We start from the raw sequence: 17,292 nt of genomic DNA, 5'->3' as shown, positions 1-17,292 counted from the left end.
CACTTAGATTGTTTACTTGGAAAGTGCTGACTTGGACAAGGGAAGGGAAATGAATGAGTTATCTCCCTTTGGATAAAAGATATTTGATTCCATTGATCTCTGCCTCACAGACACCTCTGGGAGGAATCCACCTGTACGAAACCAAGAAGAAGTTCCTGGAGGGCTCATTGCACCCAGCCAATGTGTTGATGTGCCCCCATACCTGCGTGACGAACCTACCCAAACCTCGGGAGTTCCACCCAGGTATGCAAGGTGTGACAATTCCCGATTTTCTTACCAATACTCACTCTGCACAGGACACCTCTAAGGAGAAGAAAAACTGCAACATTAACATTGAGGTTTTATTCTCGGTGATCGATAATAGTATGATGATCCAAAAATATGAAAAATTCCACTTGGCAGCTTATTGTTTGATCATTCGAACATACTGCCATATTTATTTCTCATTTCATAAAAGTAATTATGCATGTCTGCGCAGAAATTTCTTTCTAACTTTTTTTAGTTTAAAATTTGCAGAATATAAAATGAAAACTGAAAGTATGTCTCTTTTCATGTTTATTGTTTTAGTAAAGTAATGCAAAGTTCATGGTCTAGATTTTTAATTGTCAGCACACATGCAGTGTCCATCTGTCTGAGCTGTCAAATGGATGTACATACATTTTGGACGTATTTCTTAAAGGTGGCCTGTGTGGTAGCTGTGGTTTTGCATGTGATACATTCTGTTTCATCAGTCCTATTTTTGTTGCAAGGTTAACCTGAAATACCAACAATTGCCTTGGGAAACTTGCTTAGAACTGATACAGTGTAGTGTCTTCCTAACAGTAAAATTCTGCTTTTTAAGTTTTCTACTGAATGCAACATTCTGTAAAGGCTGTACTAGTTGCACATTAAAATGGCTGTGTTGGTACTTCAAAGGGAGTTCAGAATGTCTGCTAGTTAGCAGTTTTCATTATTTTGATTTGTAACTGCAGTTTTGATTGATTTTAATGCATATTTGTGTGATATTTATAGAAATATGTTCTGGAGCAATTTGATTACATGTCTGATTTGAAGCATGGGACAAAATGGGGTTTTGTACACACTGTATTTTAATATATTTGGTGGATGGTATTTTGAAAACAATTATGACACATTTTGACAACAATTAATCTTTATATCTAGTTATTAATGACCTGAAAAGTCTGATTGACAGAGGAGGTAAATTGAAATTGATTTGCCGCATTTTGCATGATAAGCAAATCCCTGTTCTGAGTCCAGTCGTTGTTGTGTATAGTGGAATAGAATGCTATGTTGTTTGATGGCTTTGTAAAACCCAGACCTGCTAACCCACCCTTAGTACTCTAGTAATTGCATTCATAGTCACAAGGGGTACATATCCACATCCCTACCCTCTCTTATTCTGTACAAACCTTGACAATTATACATTGTTTTGGGACATGTTTTTTTCATTTCATCCCCGATCTCTCCACGTTTGAGCTAGATTGTTAGTCCATAAGACACAATATTACAATATATTGATAAATGATCAATTATGATCTATCTAATTATTCGTAATTTAAGAAATAAATGGTAAACGTTTTCATGCCCTGTTGTAATGCATTGTTGATTGCAGAATGTCAGTTTGAAGCTTGTACTTAACTGCATGCTGTGATGATATGAGTGTAGATGTTTGCTTATGTGTGTGTTTCTTCTCAATGGCTCACCTTATTTCCTTTGCTAATTCTTTGCTCACATTTTCTCTGGTAGCATTTGACGCCAGCCCGGCTGACCTTCCATTTCACAGTGGTGAGACTATAGTTAATCCTGATGTCGATGTCGCCTGTCGATATCACCTTTTGATAATTCTGATGTCGATATCACCTTTTGATAATTCTGATGTCGATATCACTTTTTGATAATCCTGTTTGTCAGTATCACCCTTCGATAATTCTGATTTCATTCTTCCCAGTCTTGATGCTGTTAATCAATCCATGAGGCTGATTCTCTGTCTATCCTCACATCACTGACAATTAACCCTGACGATGAAGCCACTGTTGACATTGAAGTCACGTTTTGAAAATGGTGATGTTGATGTCACCTGTTGTCGATGTCTGATGACACGTCGCAATGCAGTTGCTCTCGATGTTATGTTGCAGGGCGTGGATATGCACTTGCACATTCTCTACACGCCAAACTGCCTCCAAATGTTTAGCCACTTGTAGATCTAGTTACATGTACAACATGATGCATTAAATAAAAATGTACTAAGCTATTAAATATAATTGGTTGAATTACTTCAACTTATTTTGGTCGGAAATCAGTATTTAATTTGTGTAACTGACATTTACTAGATTATTTCCTGATGTGTTTTTCATCCCTCAAATGTTTCAAGGACAAGTCATTATGTCCAGTATGTGAAGCTCTTGAAGCTCAGACCTCCCTCCACAAATACATCACAGCACCTTGACTGGCCCTTGTATACTTATGCCAGTCACTGATCTAAGATGGCTTTGTGGAAGGGGGCACTGATTGACCATTACCTTTGTGCTTTCAAAACCATTGTATATTGTGCTCGTGTATTTGTGAATACCATCAGTGTGTGTATCTCTAAATAGCCACTTTCCTCAACCTACTCCATGTGTAGTTTCCTAAATCCTTCGTGATGGTATATGTAATGAAAGTTGATTACAGTCAGATTGTGTCTACCAGCTGCCATGTTAGGATGTTCCTCCCTGTGTGTTGTGCTCAGTATTCATGCGGCATGTTTTCTGACATTTCAGATGTGACACCATCAGCGGTCCATGTGGGCAACATTGTACAGGGTGCCCGCATGGCGTGGGCGCAGGGGCGTGACCTCGGCATTGGAGAGGAGGATGGAGATGCTTCTAGGAAGGTGACTAGCTGCATGTTATAAAACACTAGTAACAATGCCAGATTGATTTACAATAGTATATTCACAATTCAAATGCCAACAAGACAGAATCTGTAAAACAATACAGGTGTAATTGGTGTGGCCTATGTATGGATATTTGCAGTCAAGAATAGGAATGCCTCTTTGTATAGTTTGTTCTTGAGGGATCATTGTAAAACACTCGATATAACCCTGTTTGTTGTACGTGACAACTGCCATGGCTTCAGTGTAAGGCCCAGTGTGACCCTGTTCCAATGTAAGCTTGTTTCCTCTTTCACAGCACCAGTTCCTGACAGAGATTCTCCGATGGCGATCACTGTCCACACCTGACCATATCATGTTCACCATGCTCAATGCCAGGGTAGGTATTGTTTAAATATGTAACAGATGTGATGCCTATAAATTTCATCTGCTTTTTTTTTGTGTGTTTAACCCATTCAATACCAGATACTGCAGGCCAGTTTACTGTCCAGGGCCCTGTTTCACAAAGCTCTCATATCGCTACGACTGTCGTAAGTCAATGTTACAGTATAGGAGGTACGAATGCTACGAGAAACGTTACGAGATCTTAGGCTTACGGCAGCTTTGTGAAACGAGACCCAGGCCATAGTCATGTCAACATGATTATATTTTTAGGAACCTTCCTGACGTGTGACTTATTTATTAGACCTAACACTTTTCACAATATCAGAATATGTGTATTACATTTCAGTTCACCCGATATATAAACATATTTAAAATTATTAAATGATTATGTAATGTCAGTCAAATGACATCTCGGCCTTTGTCCCAGGGATCTTTTTTCTCTGATACAATGTCTAATGCGAAAATGTATGCATCATAAGTTTTTGTCACAGGTCACAACCAAGGACAATACTTCTTCGATGTTCCATATTTTAAGTATAGGTAGTGGTGTTCTAATTTTGATTATAAGACTTTACTCTCTTCACTATGAGTCAATGAGATGAACTGGACCAATCAGAATGCTTGATTATAACATCTCGTAAAACATGAGAGTGTGGAAATAATCTGTAGAAACTCCATATTTTTCCTTATCCTGACTCATGCTCTTTTTGCTTGTCTTCTTCTTCTTGCGAACATAGTGGAACACTTGTATCTCCCTAATTGAAGCTCCCTTCAATTTAAAATCACTAATTAGTATTCACCACGAGTTACCTCCTTTTCACAAGCTCGGGAACGAGGGCGTCACCTCTACCCATGTGCCTCACTCTCTCCTTCTTCGCCCAGTGAGCTGGACGTGAGAGCGCCTGTGTCTCCCGACACACTATATCCTTTGAAATATATTTAGTTAGTTACCTCGTATAGACATCTATAGAGGTTTAGCTAGTATCCTTCAACGATTATATATTGATATTTAGTCGTTTTTCTACAGTTTATTCACGGGACGCCGTGTTTGTTTCAGTGGATTACGTTGATGAAAATTCTGTACTATTGCAGATTACGTTTTTTATGCTGCTGCTGATCCGCCTTTAATATGATGTACGGCGCCATGTTTATTATATTCACATTGCAGTTGCGGTACTAATTTATCCAATTCTACCTTTTTATTAATATTTACTTTGCGTTTGGCACGCACAGCAGATAGGTCGCGTATGCAGACTCTAGTATGACTGATACACCGGAACCCCTCGCCAGTCTACTGCTGTTGGCCGACTCCCCTCCCGTGTGGTGTTCCGCTAGAGTGGTGGAGAGGTGTGGGACGTAGTCCGCCATCTCCAAGAAGCATCCTGCTTCCCCAGACATCCCATCGTCGCAGCAGAAGACTAGAGGGTTTTTCTACCAGTACATCAAAGATTGACCGATGTCGGCTCAGATCAGCATGCAGCCTGATGTACCAACGCAGATATGCGATGATCGTCCTGAGGGTCCCATCATTACCAACACTCAACGCAGACGTCGCACACCCAGGGCAGCGTCGACCTCTGAGGGAAAATCAACGAAGTCTACTAGGACTTTCTCAACCGAGATTGTTCCAGCCGATGACCTGGACCTCTACGATGATCAGCTGATCATCATCCCCGACGTACGCCACAAGAAACGACCGGTGACAGCTACAACGACATCAGCAGAGATCACCATGCAGCCTGATGCCTCTACACTGATGTCGGACGATTTTCCGGTGGACCCCTCCATTAACACCGCAAAGATAAAGCACCGGCGACCTGACTACTTCGCCGCAGACCATGAACATCATGGAGGACCACTATATCTCGCGGTAGCAGGGTCCGAGGGTTTTCAAGGCTCCAACGTGACAGCACCCCAGAGGCACCCCCGTCCAACGTAGCAGCCAGGACGATGTCACCTTCGAAGGAAGTCACGGACCACCTTGACGAAGGACCTAGATGTACAGCCTTCGCCTTCGGCGGAAAGGACCTAGATGTACAGCCTTCGCGGAAGAAAGAACCTAGATAGACAGCCTTCAGCGAAGGACTTCGCGGGCAGGATAGATCATCACCTTATCGCGGTTTCATCCCTAGATGTGGACTCGGACCATCAGACATCACGGAAGCCTTCGCTGAAGGTCATATCGTCGCTTCCCCGGACCGGACGCAGAGGAAGCTTCGATCGCGAAGGCATGCCTGCACGCAAGGACACCTGAATCCAGATCATCATCATCTAGAAGGACATCGAGGGACTATACAAGAGCTTCATAAAGCCACAAAAGTTGCGAAACTATCAACGCTTCCCCTCACAAGTCTCCGAGAAGATCAACCCATAGACAAGTTGATCATCGATATCAAGTATAAGAACTACAATCGTGATATTGGTTCTGTTGAATCCATGACGCAGACGTATGTTCGCTGGCCTAAATAGATCTAGAACGATCAATTAGACACTTATCACCAGACTTCGTAACACGACTTCTGAATATGATAAGATGATCCATGCCCTACCCTACTGCAGGCAAGCGTCCTATACCCGATCCCACATCCTGTTAAACACAGAGGCTGTTCACGGCAAGCTCATATATATATTTATATATATATATATATACTAATCGGGCTTTGACTTCGACACCTTCGCGATGGTCGCTAAGGCTAAGTGGCTCCAAGTCTACTTCACCCAGAAGATCTAGAAGGGATACTTCGAGAACTTCGCTGAAGTCTCCGCGCTCACCGAGGAAGTCTCCTCCAAGGTTTCCATATACTAGCCACTTTCGTCATATATAGCTACTCCGTCAGTCCGTTCAAGACGTCGCATAAGTTGATTATCAACTGTATGCCAGATGCCGCTATAAGCCTACGCGAAGATAATTGCTCAGGCTATTTACAACACAGAACGCCGCTGTATTAATAGTCAACGACATTTCATAGATCTTCACAGAAATCAACTATTCCGTATAAATTGCTAATATACAATCCCGGACGACGATACGATTATCTACATGCGTGACCATTACGCATATCTGCAGACAATTCAATATCAAAATTGAACAGCAGCCTTGTTACAGCGAGTATAACTCTTAATCGTCAAAGTTTCTGAGAAGAAATATGTACAACAAGTTCAACGTTAATTCTACAATTATGACGATACATTCATGTATACAGTCTACAAGCTCACAACTTGCAAGTTGTTTATACCCTTATATATAAGGAAGTCGAATTATATTCAAAACTGAAATTACTTTCACGACAACCAGGAAAATAACCTACCCAGCATAAAATTACAGAGCGAGAGATATTTCGGCGGAGGTTTTCAGCGATTACCATTAACCCTCGAAACACGTGGTCACTCGGATAACCGGGGAAGCTACGGTGAAGACCGGCGTTTATGCTAATATCAACGACGACAAGAATTTATTCAAGGTGGGTTTTTTCCTGCTACACCGGTGACATCACAGCTGGTATTATACAGAATCAAAATGCCTTGTTCTGATTGGACCGGCGAGGGACAACGACCTACACAGAGGTCGATCTCAATTCACAGTTCAAGACTTACGTCACAAGTGACAACTATATATCAGTGAACGAGCAAGCCTCATTACAGTCCAGTTAACCTGAACATTCATGATTAGACTGCCTTTCTTCAAGTTAGAGACCTCCCCTGTCAAGTTAAGACGAGGGATCGGCAGTCAGGCGATTTTACATAAAGTTCAACGAGGACAGACACACCTGGTTGTGCACCTACATCGTCAAGGACTTCATGGCGAATTACCTAGAGGCGAAGATACAAGTGGATCTAAATCCACAGCGTTTCAGACTACAGCTGAATTTCATCAAGCGACTAACACAACTAGATGGTTAGTAAACCTACTAAACTTCTGTTTGGAGAATAAAACGGAAATTTCACGCCCAACCTGGGGATATGAATATAGTGCTCCAACACCTCACAAGTGAGGTTTATGAACACGCCTGGATGACATACTTGGACCCCATGATACGATGATTCTATCAAGTTGGCCAGCAAGAGCACTGTAAATTTATCTCCACCAAACCAAACAGGAGGAAAAAATGCAACAGATTATTTCCTCTATCATCAACTTACGCAGAGTGAAGTCTCATGTACTATATCTCCATTTGGATCAGAACTGTCATACTAACGTGCATATGGATGGACCTATTCCGACCCTCCATGAGCTTAATACTCATGATATTATAGCTCTAACTTCTACAATTGTTCTACACAAATGTGATTGAAATAATGGAGGGTTATTTCTGGAAATCCGATATGGTGGTTGCAAACCATTATCTGAGAGATATCACCACCGAGGACGTCTCAGGTATACACCAATTCGATCCCATGGTCCTCGCACAACAGCTGACAGTTCCTCGGAGAAGATAAGTCAATCTAACAGATTTTTACTTATCTTATAACAATACTAAATAGCTTCATGCTATGTATAATTTACTTAAGTTCCTTTTATCATCACAGTACTATGATTATTACATCATACAATATATAAGTTAACAACTCTACAGAGTTTGTTATTATATATATTTACCTTAAGTTATTCATATCTTAAGAGTAATACTATGGTTACATGATAAATGCATTAGCTAACAAACTCTACAGAGTTTTTGGCTATTTTATACATAGCTTAAGTTAATTAAGCTAACAAACTCTACGGAGTTTTACTATTATATAGGTAACTTAAGCTAATTATACCTTAAGCATAGTACTATACTCATATTATTAAAATATATTGGCTAACAAACTCTAAGGAGTTTTGCTATTATATAGGTAGCTTAAGCTTATTCATATCTTAAGCTTAGTACTATGTTTATATCATATAAGTAGATTAGCTAACAAACTCTAAAGAGTTTTTTGCTATAAGTATCATCATATTTCTAAGCAATATGGTTATATTATAACATGTATTAGCTAACAAACTCTACAGAGTTTTAGCTATTATATATGTAACTTAAGCTTATTCATATCTTAAGCGCAGTACTATGTTTATATCATATAGGTATATTAGCTATCAAAACTCTAAAAGAGGGTTTTGCTATTATATATTTCGCTTAAGTTTCATCATATTTTAAGCTTTATGGTTACATTATAACATGTATTAGCTAACAAACTCTCACGGAGTTCTTGCTATTATATATGTAGCTTAAGTTTTCCTTCATAAGCTCAATACTAGGTTTATATCATAGCTAACAAACTCTAAAGGGTTGTTTTCAAGCTATTATACAATTAGCTTAAGTTTCATCATATCTTAAGCAGTATGTTTACATTATAAAGGTATTAGCTAACAAAACTTCGACGGAGTTTTGTTATTATATATATATAGCTTAAGTTTCATCATAACTTAAGCTCAGTACTATGTTTTTAACATAAAAGTATATTAGTTAATAAACTCTAAGGAGTTTATTTTGCTATATACTTTTAGCTTAAGTCTAATCTTATCTTAAGCTTAGTACTATGGTTACACTATAAACATATTAGCTAATAAACTCTACAGAGTGTTTTGGCTATTATATATGTAGCTTAAGTTAATAATATCTTAAGCACAATACTATACTCATATTGTAAAATATATTAGCTAACAAACTCTACGGAGTTTTGCTATTATATATGTAGCTTAAGTTCATTATATCTTAAGCACACTACTATACTCATATTGTAAAAATATATTAGCTAACAAACTCTACGGAGTTTTGCTATTATATATGTAGCTTAAGTTAATTATATCTTAAGCACACTACTATACTCATATTGTAAAATATATTAGCTAACAAAACCCTACAGAGTTTTGCTATATATATGTAGCTTAAGTTAATTATATCTTAAGCTCAGTACTATACTAATATTATAAATATATATTAGCTAACAAACTCTACAGAGTTTGGCTATTATATATGTAGCTTAAGTTAATTATAGCTTAAGCACAGTACTATACTCATATTATAAAAATATATTAGCTAACAAACTCTACAGAGTTTGGCTATTATATATGTAGCTTAAGTTAATTATAGCTTAAGCACAGTACTATACTCATATTATAAAAATATATTAGCTAACAAACTCTACAGAGTTTTGCTATTATATATGTAGCTAAAGCTTATTCATATCTTAAGCTCAGCATTATATCTATATCATATAAGTATATTAACTAACAAACTCTAAAGAGTTTGCTATTATATAATTAGCTTAAGTTTAATCATATCTTAAGCTTAGTACTATGTTATATCTTAAAGTATTTTAGCTAACAAACTCTAAGGAGTTTATACTAGCATATTAACAAGCTTAAGTCTATTAGTCTTAAGCATTGTATTAATGTTATATATACTTTATCATAATAAGTACATGATAATAACCTTTTATATGGCAGCTGATAAGTTAGCAGCAGGAATTCATCAGTTCAGTGCCTTTATGAAGTTCCCATAGGGTTATTACAATCATCACAGTTCAAATCACTAATTATTAAAAATCCAAAGTATTAGATATTCCCACCTCCGCTCATGTTGGATGCTACAAGCAAAAGAGCATGAGTCAGGATAAGGAAAAATATGTAATTTTGGAGTAAAATTGATATTTTATACTTATCCTGACTCATGAGGTCAGCCCTCCCATCCTCCCCAAATAACACTTTGGATTTCCCTGTAAATTCAAATGTTGGGCTCAGTATATGAGGAGAGAGTGAGGCACATGGGTAGAGGTGGCGCCCTCGTTCACGCGCTTGTGAAAAGGAGGTAACTCGTGGTGAATACTAATTAGTGATTTTAAATTGAAGGGAGCTTCAATTAGGGAGATACAAGTGTTCCACTATGTTCGCAAGAAGAAGAAGACAAGCAAAAAGAGCATGAGTCAGGATAAGTATAAAATATCAATTTTACTCCAAAAATTACATTTTCTGCTCATGATGTATGTAGACACACAAGTTCTGCTAATTCTTTATACTCTGTGATTGTTTTTGATTCAGATGCAGCCCCATCTAACTGTAACCTGCTCCCAGCTACATAAGCGTGCAGAGAGGATTGGCTGTCTGCTGATGGAAAAGGGAGGGCTGAACACTGGCGACCACGTGGCACTCATCTACCCACCAGGTAACACATCAATCTGTGTGTCATTTATCAACCATCAGTTGTATGTTCTGATTTAGTTTGACAAGTTGCTGTGCCAATATCTATACTGCTTATAGTCGGAATAAATTGAGAATTACTGAACTGACGTTTGCATCATTAGTATCCAATGTGTCTGTATATGTGGTCATTGAACAGGTAACATTTGTGTATCTCTGTTTCAGGAATAGAGCTGATAGCTGCATTCTATGGCTGCTTGTATGTAGGTGAGTAAATGTGCCCCAAGCTTTCTACACATTTAGAATCCTAGTTTCCGATAAAGTGATTCCTTATCAGGATGTGTTGTATTTGTGCTGATAACAAGGATCTATTGTGTTGAAATGTTTTGATGTAGACATGTTGTTGATGTAGATGATGTAGTAAAACGCTGATGGTGGTTTCTGCCAGGTTGTGTACCAGTGACGATACGCCCACCCCACCCCCAGAACGTTGGCTCCACTCTCCCTACTGTCCGGATGATTGTAGAGGTCAGCAAGTCAGTCGCCATCCTCACCAGCACCTTCATCATCAAGCTCCTCAAGTCCAAGGTCAGTACATCATGTCTTCCTTGCCTCAGCCCACTGGGCATTTTTAGCACGAAGCGGGGGATATAGTAGACGGCTCTGTCCGTCCATACGAATTGGAATATCTTAAAAAACCGTTGACTAGATTCTTTTCATATTTGGCATCTAGGTTCATCACAGTATGTGAAAGTTTTGGTGACCTTGACCCTCATTTCAAGTTCACAAGGGGACTTTAACGTTTTACCCTTGTCAGCGAGATATCTCAAGAACTGTTCACTGGAATAGACAGGTAGATGGATGATGTTGGATTGTAGTTCTGTTTGTGACGATTGTGAATGTTCATGTAATACAGGAAGCAGGAGCAATTGTTGAGCCTAAGACATGGCCCAAGCTACTGGATACCGATGACCTTCCCAAGCGGAAACTGGCTGCTGTGTACCGTGCCCCCACCCCAGAGATGATCTGCTACCTTGACTTCAGCGTGTCCACCACGGGCATGCTGGCCGGTGTGAAGGTGGGTCTGGCTGCCTTCTCCATTCTCATGGCTCATGTAGCCCTGTGATAATTCATTCTCTTTGTTATTTAGATGTTGCACAGATTCCAGGTCTGTGGGCGGGTTGGGGCATTCTAGGAAGACCTATCTTTCAAAAGCTCAAACTCTCACTGTCTTATCAAATGGAATATCTGTCTTGATAAAGTGGATGAATGCAGAAAAATGTTGGTGGACTATGAGTTTTTCTGACAAATCATATTCAGTAGTAATGGATGTGGGGCGGTGGGGTAGCCTAGTGGTTAAAGCGTTGGCTCGTCATGCCGAAGACCCGGGTTCGATTCCCCACATGGGCACAATGTGTTAAGCCCATTTCTGGTGTCCCCGTGATATTGCTGGAATATTGCTAAAAGCGGCGTAAAACTAAACTCAGTCAGTCAGTAATGGATGTGGTATTTATGTTTGTCCCAAATATGGGACTTTACATTTATCAAGAATTGTGCCCATATGCAGATATGTAACCAGGAGACTTTGAGGCTTAAAATCACTTTTAAATATGTTTCCCCCAACAGTTTGTTACTGACACTCTCATTCTCATGAAAAACATTGTTCTTGTTCTGTCAGATGTCCCATGCTGCTGCTACTGCTCTGTGTCGAGCCCAGAAACTCCAGTGTGAACTATACCCGTCCCGTGATGTTGCACTGTGTCTCGACCCATACTGTGGCCTCGGACTGGTCCTCTGGTGTCTCAGCAGGTAGGTGCATTTACAGAGGAACGGGCTACTTTCTGATAGGGCTGTTGTACGTAATAGTATTGGGAAGTCAGGGGCAGAATAGGTTTTTTGTGAGTTCTTGTCAATGCAGAATACTTTACAATGAACTCACTAATATCAGTTCTTGTCAATGCAGAATACTTTACAATGAACTCACTAATATCAGTTCTTGTCAATGCAAACTATATGAAGCAGTATCTTCTGATACTTGTTCTTACCAATATGGGTGCTATTGGACTGGATTATCTTTCATCGGTTCTTGCTAATATAGAGCATATTGCACTTCATCCTCTGGTATCAGTTCTTGCCAACACAGAGTATATGGATCCACAGGTAACAATTATGGCTTTAACACAGATTCTGTGAGAAAATGTTTGTATTTTCCAGTGTGTATTCTGGCCACCATTCCATCTTGATTCCACCGTCAGAAGTGGAGACGAATCCAGCAGTGTGGTTGTCCTCAGTCAGTGTCTACAAAGGTGAGTTAGGGGCAGGACCCCATCATAGTGCACCAGACAATATATTCAGTAGTGCAACCAAAATCATGAAACAGCATGGTATACAGGTTGACGGTGACAGGTTTTCAGTTTCTGCATGTGCACTTTAGAAATTCTTGATGCTCATTGGTCAGAAGAGATTCAGCATCACATTGCTTTGATGATATCTGATGTCATACATTATTCATGAAGTCATCATCTGATCAGTGGTGAGGTAACTGGGAGTTCGGTTGACATTATATACCCTTTTCTTTCTTAAAATGGGACACAGGCACCCCAGTCATCTGAGACACTGCAGTTCACAATGGAGAGTTGCGCCCCTGGTCATGCTGGAGACCTAACATTGTAGGTTCCATTACCCACTTAGTACTTCTTGTAATATTTGTTATTGTTTACTTTTTGAAGTTGATATTTGATTGTTTCCAGTGAGAGACACCTTCTGTTCGTATGGTGTGATGGAGCTGTGTACACGGGGTCTTGGGACATCCACATCAGCTCTCAAAGTAAGCGTCTGTGTGCTATACCATTGTTTATACATATGCCATGGTCAGTGTATCAAGTCAATAACAAGCAAACTTTGTTGTTTGGTATTACTATCCCCCGCCATGATGTGAGGGAGATATAGGTTTGAGCTCTGTCCGTTCGAGATGATGGCGACAAATTCCTCGACTTAGTGCACGGTATCCCCAATGAGGACAGATTTTCTCAGAAACCATTATAGATAAGGAAACCAAATTTGATATGTGTTTTCAGGACATGAATGCCTTGATAGAGTTCGAAAACGAAAACCATGTTCCAATTTGTTACAAAATTACTGTCGTTTCTTGACTTAGTGCACGGTATCCCCTATGGGAGCAGATTTTCTCAGTAACCGTTGTAGAAGGGAAAGCAACTGTGGTATATGAGTGTTCAGGACATGAATGTCGTGGTGGAGTTAAAAAACAGGAACTGTGGGGCGGGGGACATTGATGACCATGTCTTCTTGTCTTTAGTAGTTTTACTTGCTACAGGTGTTTGGCAGCCTTTTAGGTGAAGTATTCACTTGCCAGAGGAAAGCCAAGGTTGCATTTCTACCTGGAATATTGTGAAACTTACCATCAGGAACCCGTTAGACTGAGTTTACTCACCCATATGATACCACATATGACACTTGTGTTTGTGTCTGGCCGTAGGATAAGCTGTGAATTTACCTGGCAGAGAGGGTGTTGTCTTTCCCAACTTCTTATTTGGGAATATGTTTTTGCTTAAATTGATACAGAGTTATCAACTTCTTTATTATTGTCATAAATATTTCTTGATAAAGGTTTAAGAATCTACATCGAAATGTTACTATTGTTGTAATAAAGACCTTGATCGTCCATGCTGTCAGGCAAGTCAACACAAAGCAGTGATATGACTTAATAGTTTGTACATGTAGAACCCATCTCGGTCACTGTAGCTATTTCTAAGTGTAGGTAGGTTCACCCTCATGTTGCTGGTGTGTTCCAGGCAAAGGGAGTGAACCTGGTGTGTGTGCGGGCATGCTGCGTGATTGCCGAAGAGCGGCCGAGGATACAGCTGACTACATCCTTCACCAAGCTGTTTGCCAGCCTGGGACTCTCCCCTCGGGCTGTCAGCACAAGCTTTGGCTGCAGAGTCAATGTAGGAATAGGTCTACAGGTAGGTGCTGGTATTCACTGCACATTTGTTAGAGGATGCTCATGGTTTCAGTTGTAAGGAAATTCTAGACCCAGTTTGTAAGTGCTTTCAGACGAATTTCCAGGTATATATTTCATGTTTTGGCTTCCAAAACATGCTGCAGTTTTTTCCAAATTATACAAGAGGTAAAAGAAACTTTTTGTTCACTAGGGCTGTGCATTGATATTTCTTATAAATATGCGGTGTCTTAAAAGACAAATCTGAATAACGAAAGGCCTTGTCTTTTTTTATATGGGTATTTATATAACGCTATAGTCCATCCCACATGAAAGCTCAAAGCGCTTCTTTTGTTTTTCCCTCGATCATTGGATGTCAATCTCAGCGGCACATCATATTATCAATCTCAACTCCCTGAGGATCATACAACTCTTGCTGCCACAAGGCGCACCGAGTTAATGTGACTTTCCCATCCTTTCGAGGTATCCATTCAAAGCTGGGTGGACTGGGACACATAGTCATAGTACTTTGTCCAAGTTTACTGCACATTGCTCTACCCGCAACTACGTGTTTGCACGTATTCATGTGGCCACTATCTGGTCATTTACCAACGGATTCATGGGTTCTTTTAAAGTGCACAGGGTTTATTTTAGTTTTACAATCTATATGTATTATGCTCAGGTGACACTTAGATATTTTGTAGTCAGGATTGTGTTGACAAAAGGTTTGAAAATATTGAGAACCGAGGTAAGGAAGACTTTATTTCCAGGGTGCTTCATGTCCAGAACCAACAACTGTGTATGTCGATCTGCGTGCTCTCCGCAACGACCGAGTGACACTAGTTGAGAAGGGCAGCCCTCACAGTCTCTGTCTCATGGAATCGGGCAAGGTAAGCGGTTGTCACAGTCAGTCAAGGGTTCACCATGGAAATTCCAGGGTAGAACAGCTTCCCATTGACTTTTGCTGGTCGTATGGGGTGACCAGTTGCATTGTGTGGTCAAGATTGGTTGATAGGTTGATTGGTTCCTTGTGGACTACTGCTCATGGTATCTATACCTGTATTGTTTTCTCCAGATTTTACCGTTTACACGCCACCATGGCCTTTAATACTGCTAACATGCAGCATTGTATTTTATATAAGTACATATTATATACACCACACAAATCTCTTACATACTGGAGAAAATCAGACTTAGACTATAGTTATTATTAAATGTGTGAGATGCATTAAGTTATACTTGAGAGTTCTGTTTGATATCCATCAGCTGCTGCCAGGAGTGAAGGTGGTGATAGCCAACCCTGAGACTAAAGGCCAGTGTGCTGACTCCCATCTTGGAGAGGTACGTGATGCTCACTGCTTCTATTACTATTGAATCATAGAACTTATGTCCTTGTTGTGATCAGACCATAGATTCCCTTACTGGTTTGTAGAATTGAAGTAGATTTTGTAAGCTTATGTATCTTTGATATGTGTTGTGAAGAGAGAAGCAGGTTACAGATGTTGTCAGTATGATGTAGTTTACTATTTAACCGTACACTAATGTTTAGCTACATGTTGTGCCATTTCCTATTACCTGCTACTGTTTTTCAAAGGTAATTTGAGTCAGAGAATCAGTTTGTGTGCAAATATTTTTTGCTTTGAGGTATGCTTCATGTATTGTTCTGTTTGACAGGTCTGGGTGAGCAGTCCCCACAGTGCTACCGGCTACTTCACCATATATGGCGATGACTCCCTTCACCAGGATCATTTCGACTCCAGACTGGCCACGGGCGACACGCAGACATCGTATGCAAGGACAGGGTTCTTGGGCTTCATACGCAGAACAGAGCTCACTCAGTCAGATGGAGGTATGAATAATCATCATCATGTGAGGTCTTGTTGGCAATTGTTGGTTGGTATGTGTACCCAATGCTTGTCGACAGTGAGGATGGGTAGGTTTGGGTTAGTACCCTATGCTTGTCACCCATGGGGATTCAGGGTAGCCTTTGTCCATGTACCCAATGCTTGTCGACAGTGAGGATGGTTAGGTTTGGGTTAGTACCCTATGCTTGTCACCCATGGGGATTCAGGGTAGCCTTGGTCCATGTACCCAATGCTTGTCGACAGTGAGGATGGTTAGGCTTGGGTTAGTACCCTATGCTTGTCACCCATGGGGATTCAGGGAAGCCTTGGTCCATGTACCCAATGCTTGTCCACAGTGAGGATGGGTAGGCTTGGGTTAGTACCCTATGCTTGTCACCCATGAGGATTCAGGGTAGCCTTGGTCCATGTACCCAATGCTTGTCGACAGTGAGGATGGTTAGGCTTGGGTTAGTACCCTATGCTTGTCACCCATGGGGATTCAGGGTAGCCTTGGTCCATGTACCCAATGCTTGTCCACAGTGAAGATGGGTAGGCTTGGGTTAGTACCCTATGCTTGTCACCCATGGGGATTCAGGATAGCCTTGGTCCGTGTACCCAATGCTTGTCGACAGTGAGGATGGGTAGGTTTGGGTTAGTACCCTATGCTTGTCACCCATAGGAATTCAGGGTAGCCTTGGTTCGTGTACCCAATGCTTGTCCCCAGTTGGGATTCCAGGGTAATCTTGATCCTAGTACCCATTGCTTACTATCATGATTGAAGGTCCTGTGTTTGCCCCATTCTGCCCATTGGTAAAAACAGTTGAGACTGGCCTGCCATTGTATGGAGTCTGTCTGGTTGTCAGTATTGAGACGGGCCTGCCATTGTGTGGAGTCTGTCTGGTTGTCAGTGTTGAGACTGGCCTGCCATTGTATGGAGTCTGTCTGGTTGTCAGTATTGAGACGGGCCTGCCATTGTGTGGAGTCTGTCTGGTTGTCAGTGTTGAGACTGGCCTGCCATTGTGTGGAGTCTGTCTGGTTGTCAGTGTTGAGACTGGCCTGCCATTGTGTGGAGTCTGTCTGGTTGTCAGTATTGAGACTGGCCTGCCATTGTGTG

The 17,292-nt window shown here is 40.6% G+C and overlaps 1 protein-coding gene across 1 annotated transcript in view; it reads left to right on the top strand.

Moving 5' to 3' along the window:
- LOC124254007 (disco-interacting protein 2-like) overlaps positions 1 to 17,292 on the top strand; it is a 92,883-nt gene that overhangs the window by 72,060 nt on the left and 3,531 nt on the right. The window contains 14 exon segments of the mRNA XM_046687871.1: positions 111 to 243; positions 2,760 to 2,872; positions 3,171 to 3,251; positions 10,278 to 10,401; positions 10,602 to 10,643; positions 10,825 to 10,964; positions 11,293 to 11,454; positions 12,055 to 12,185; positions 12,591 to 12,682; positions 13,127 to 13,203; positions 14,189 to 14,359; positions 15,105 to 15,224; positions 15,601 to 15,675; positions 16,009 to 16,183. Of these exon segments, the coding sequence (XP_046543827.1) occupies positions 111 to 243; positions 2,760 to 2,872; positions 3,171 to 3,251; positions 10,278 to 10,401; positions 10,602 to 10,643; positions 10,825 to 10,964; positions 11,293 to 11,454; positions 12,055 to 12,185; positions 12,591 to 12,682; positions 13,127 to 13,203; positions 14,189 to 14,359; positions 15,105 to 15,224; positions 15,601 to 15,675; positions 16,009 to 16,183 (1,636 nt within the window).

The sequence above is a fragment of the Haliotis rubra genome, unplaced genomic scaffold, assembly GCF_003918875.1.
Source record: "Haliotis rubra isolate DU_JTF1 unplaced genomic scaffold, ASM391887v1 Scf56, whole genome shotgun sequence".
NCBI lineage: Eukaryota > Metazoa > Mollusca > Gastropoda > Lepetellida > Haliotidae > Haliotis > Haliotis rubra.
This window is presented reverse-complemented; position numbering and strand designations above follow the sequence as displayed.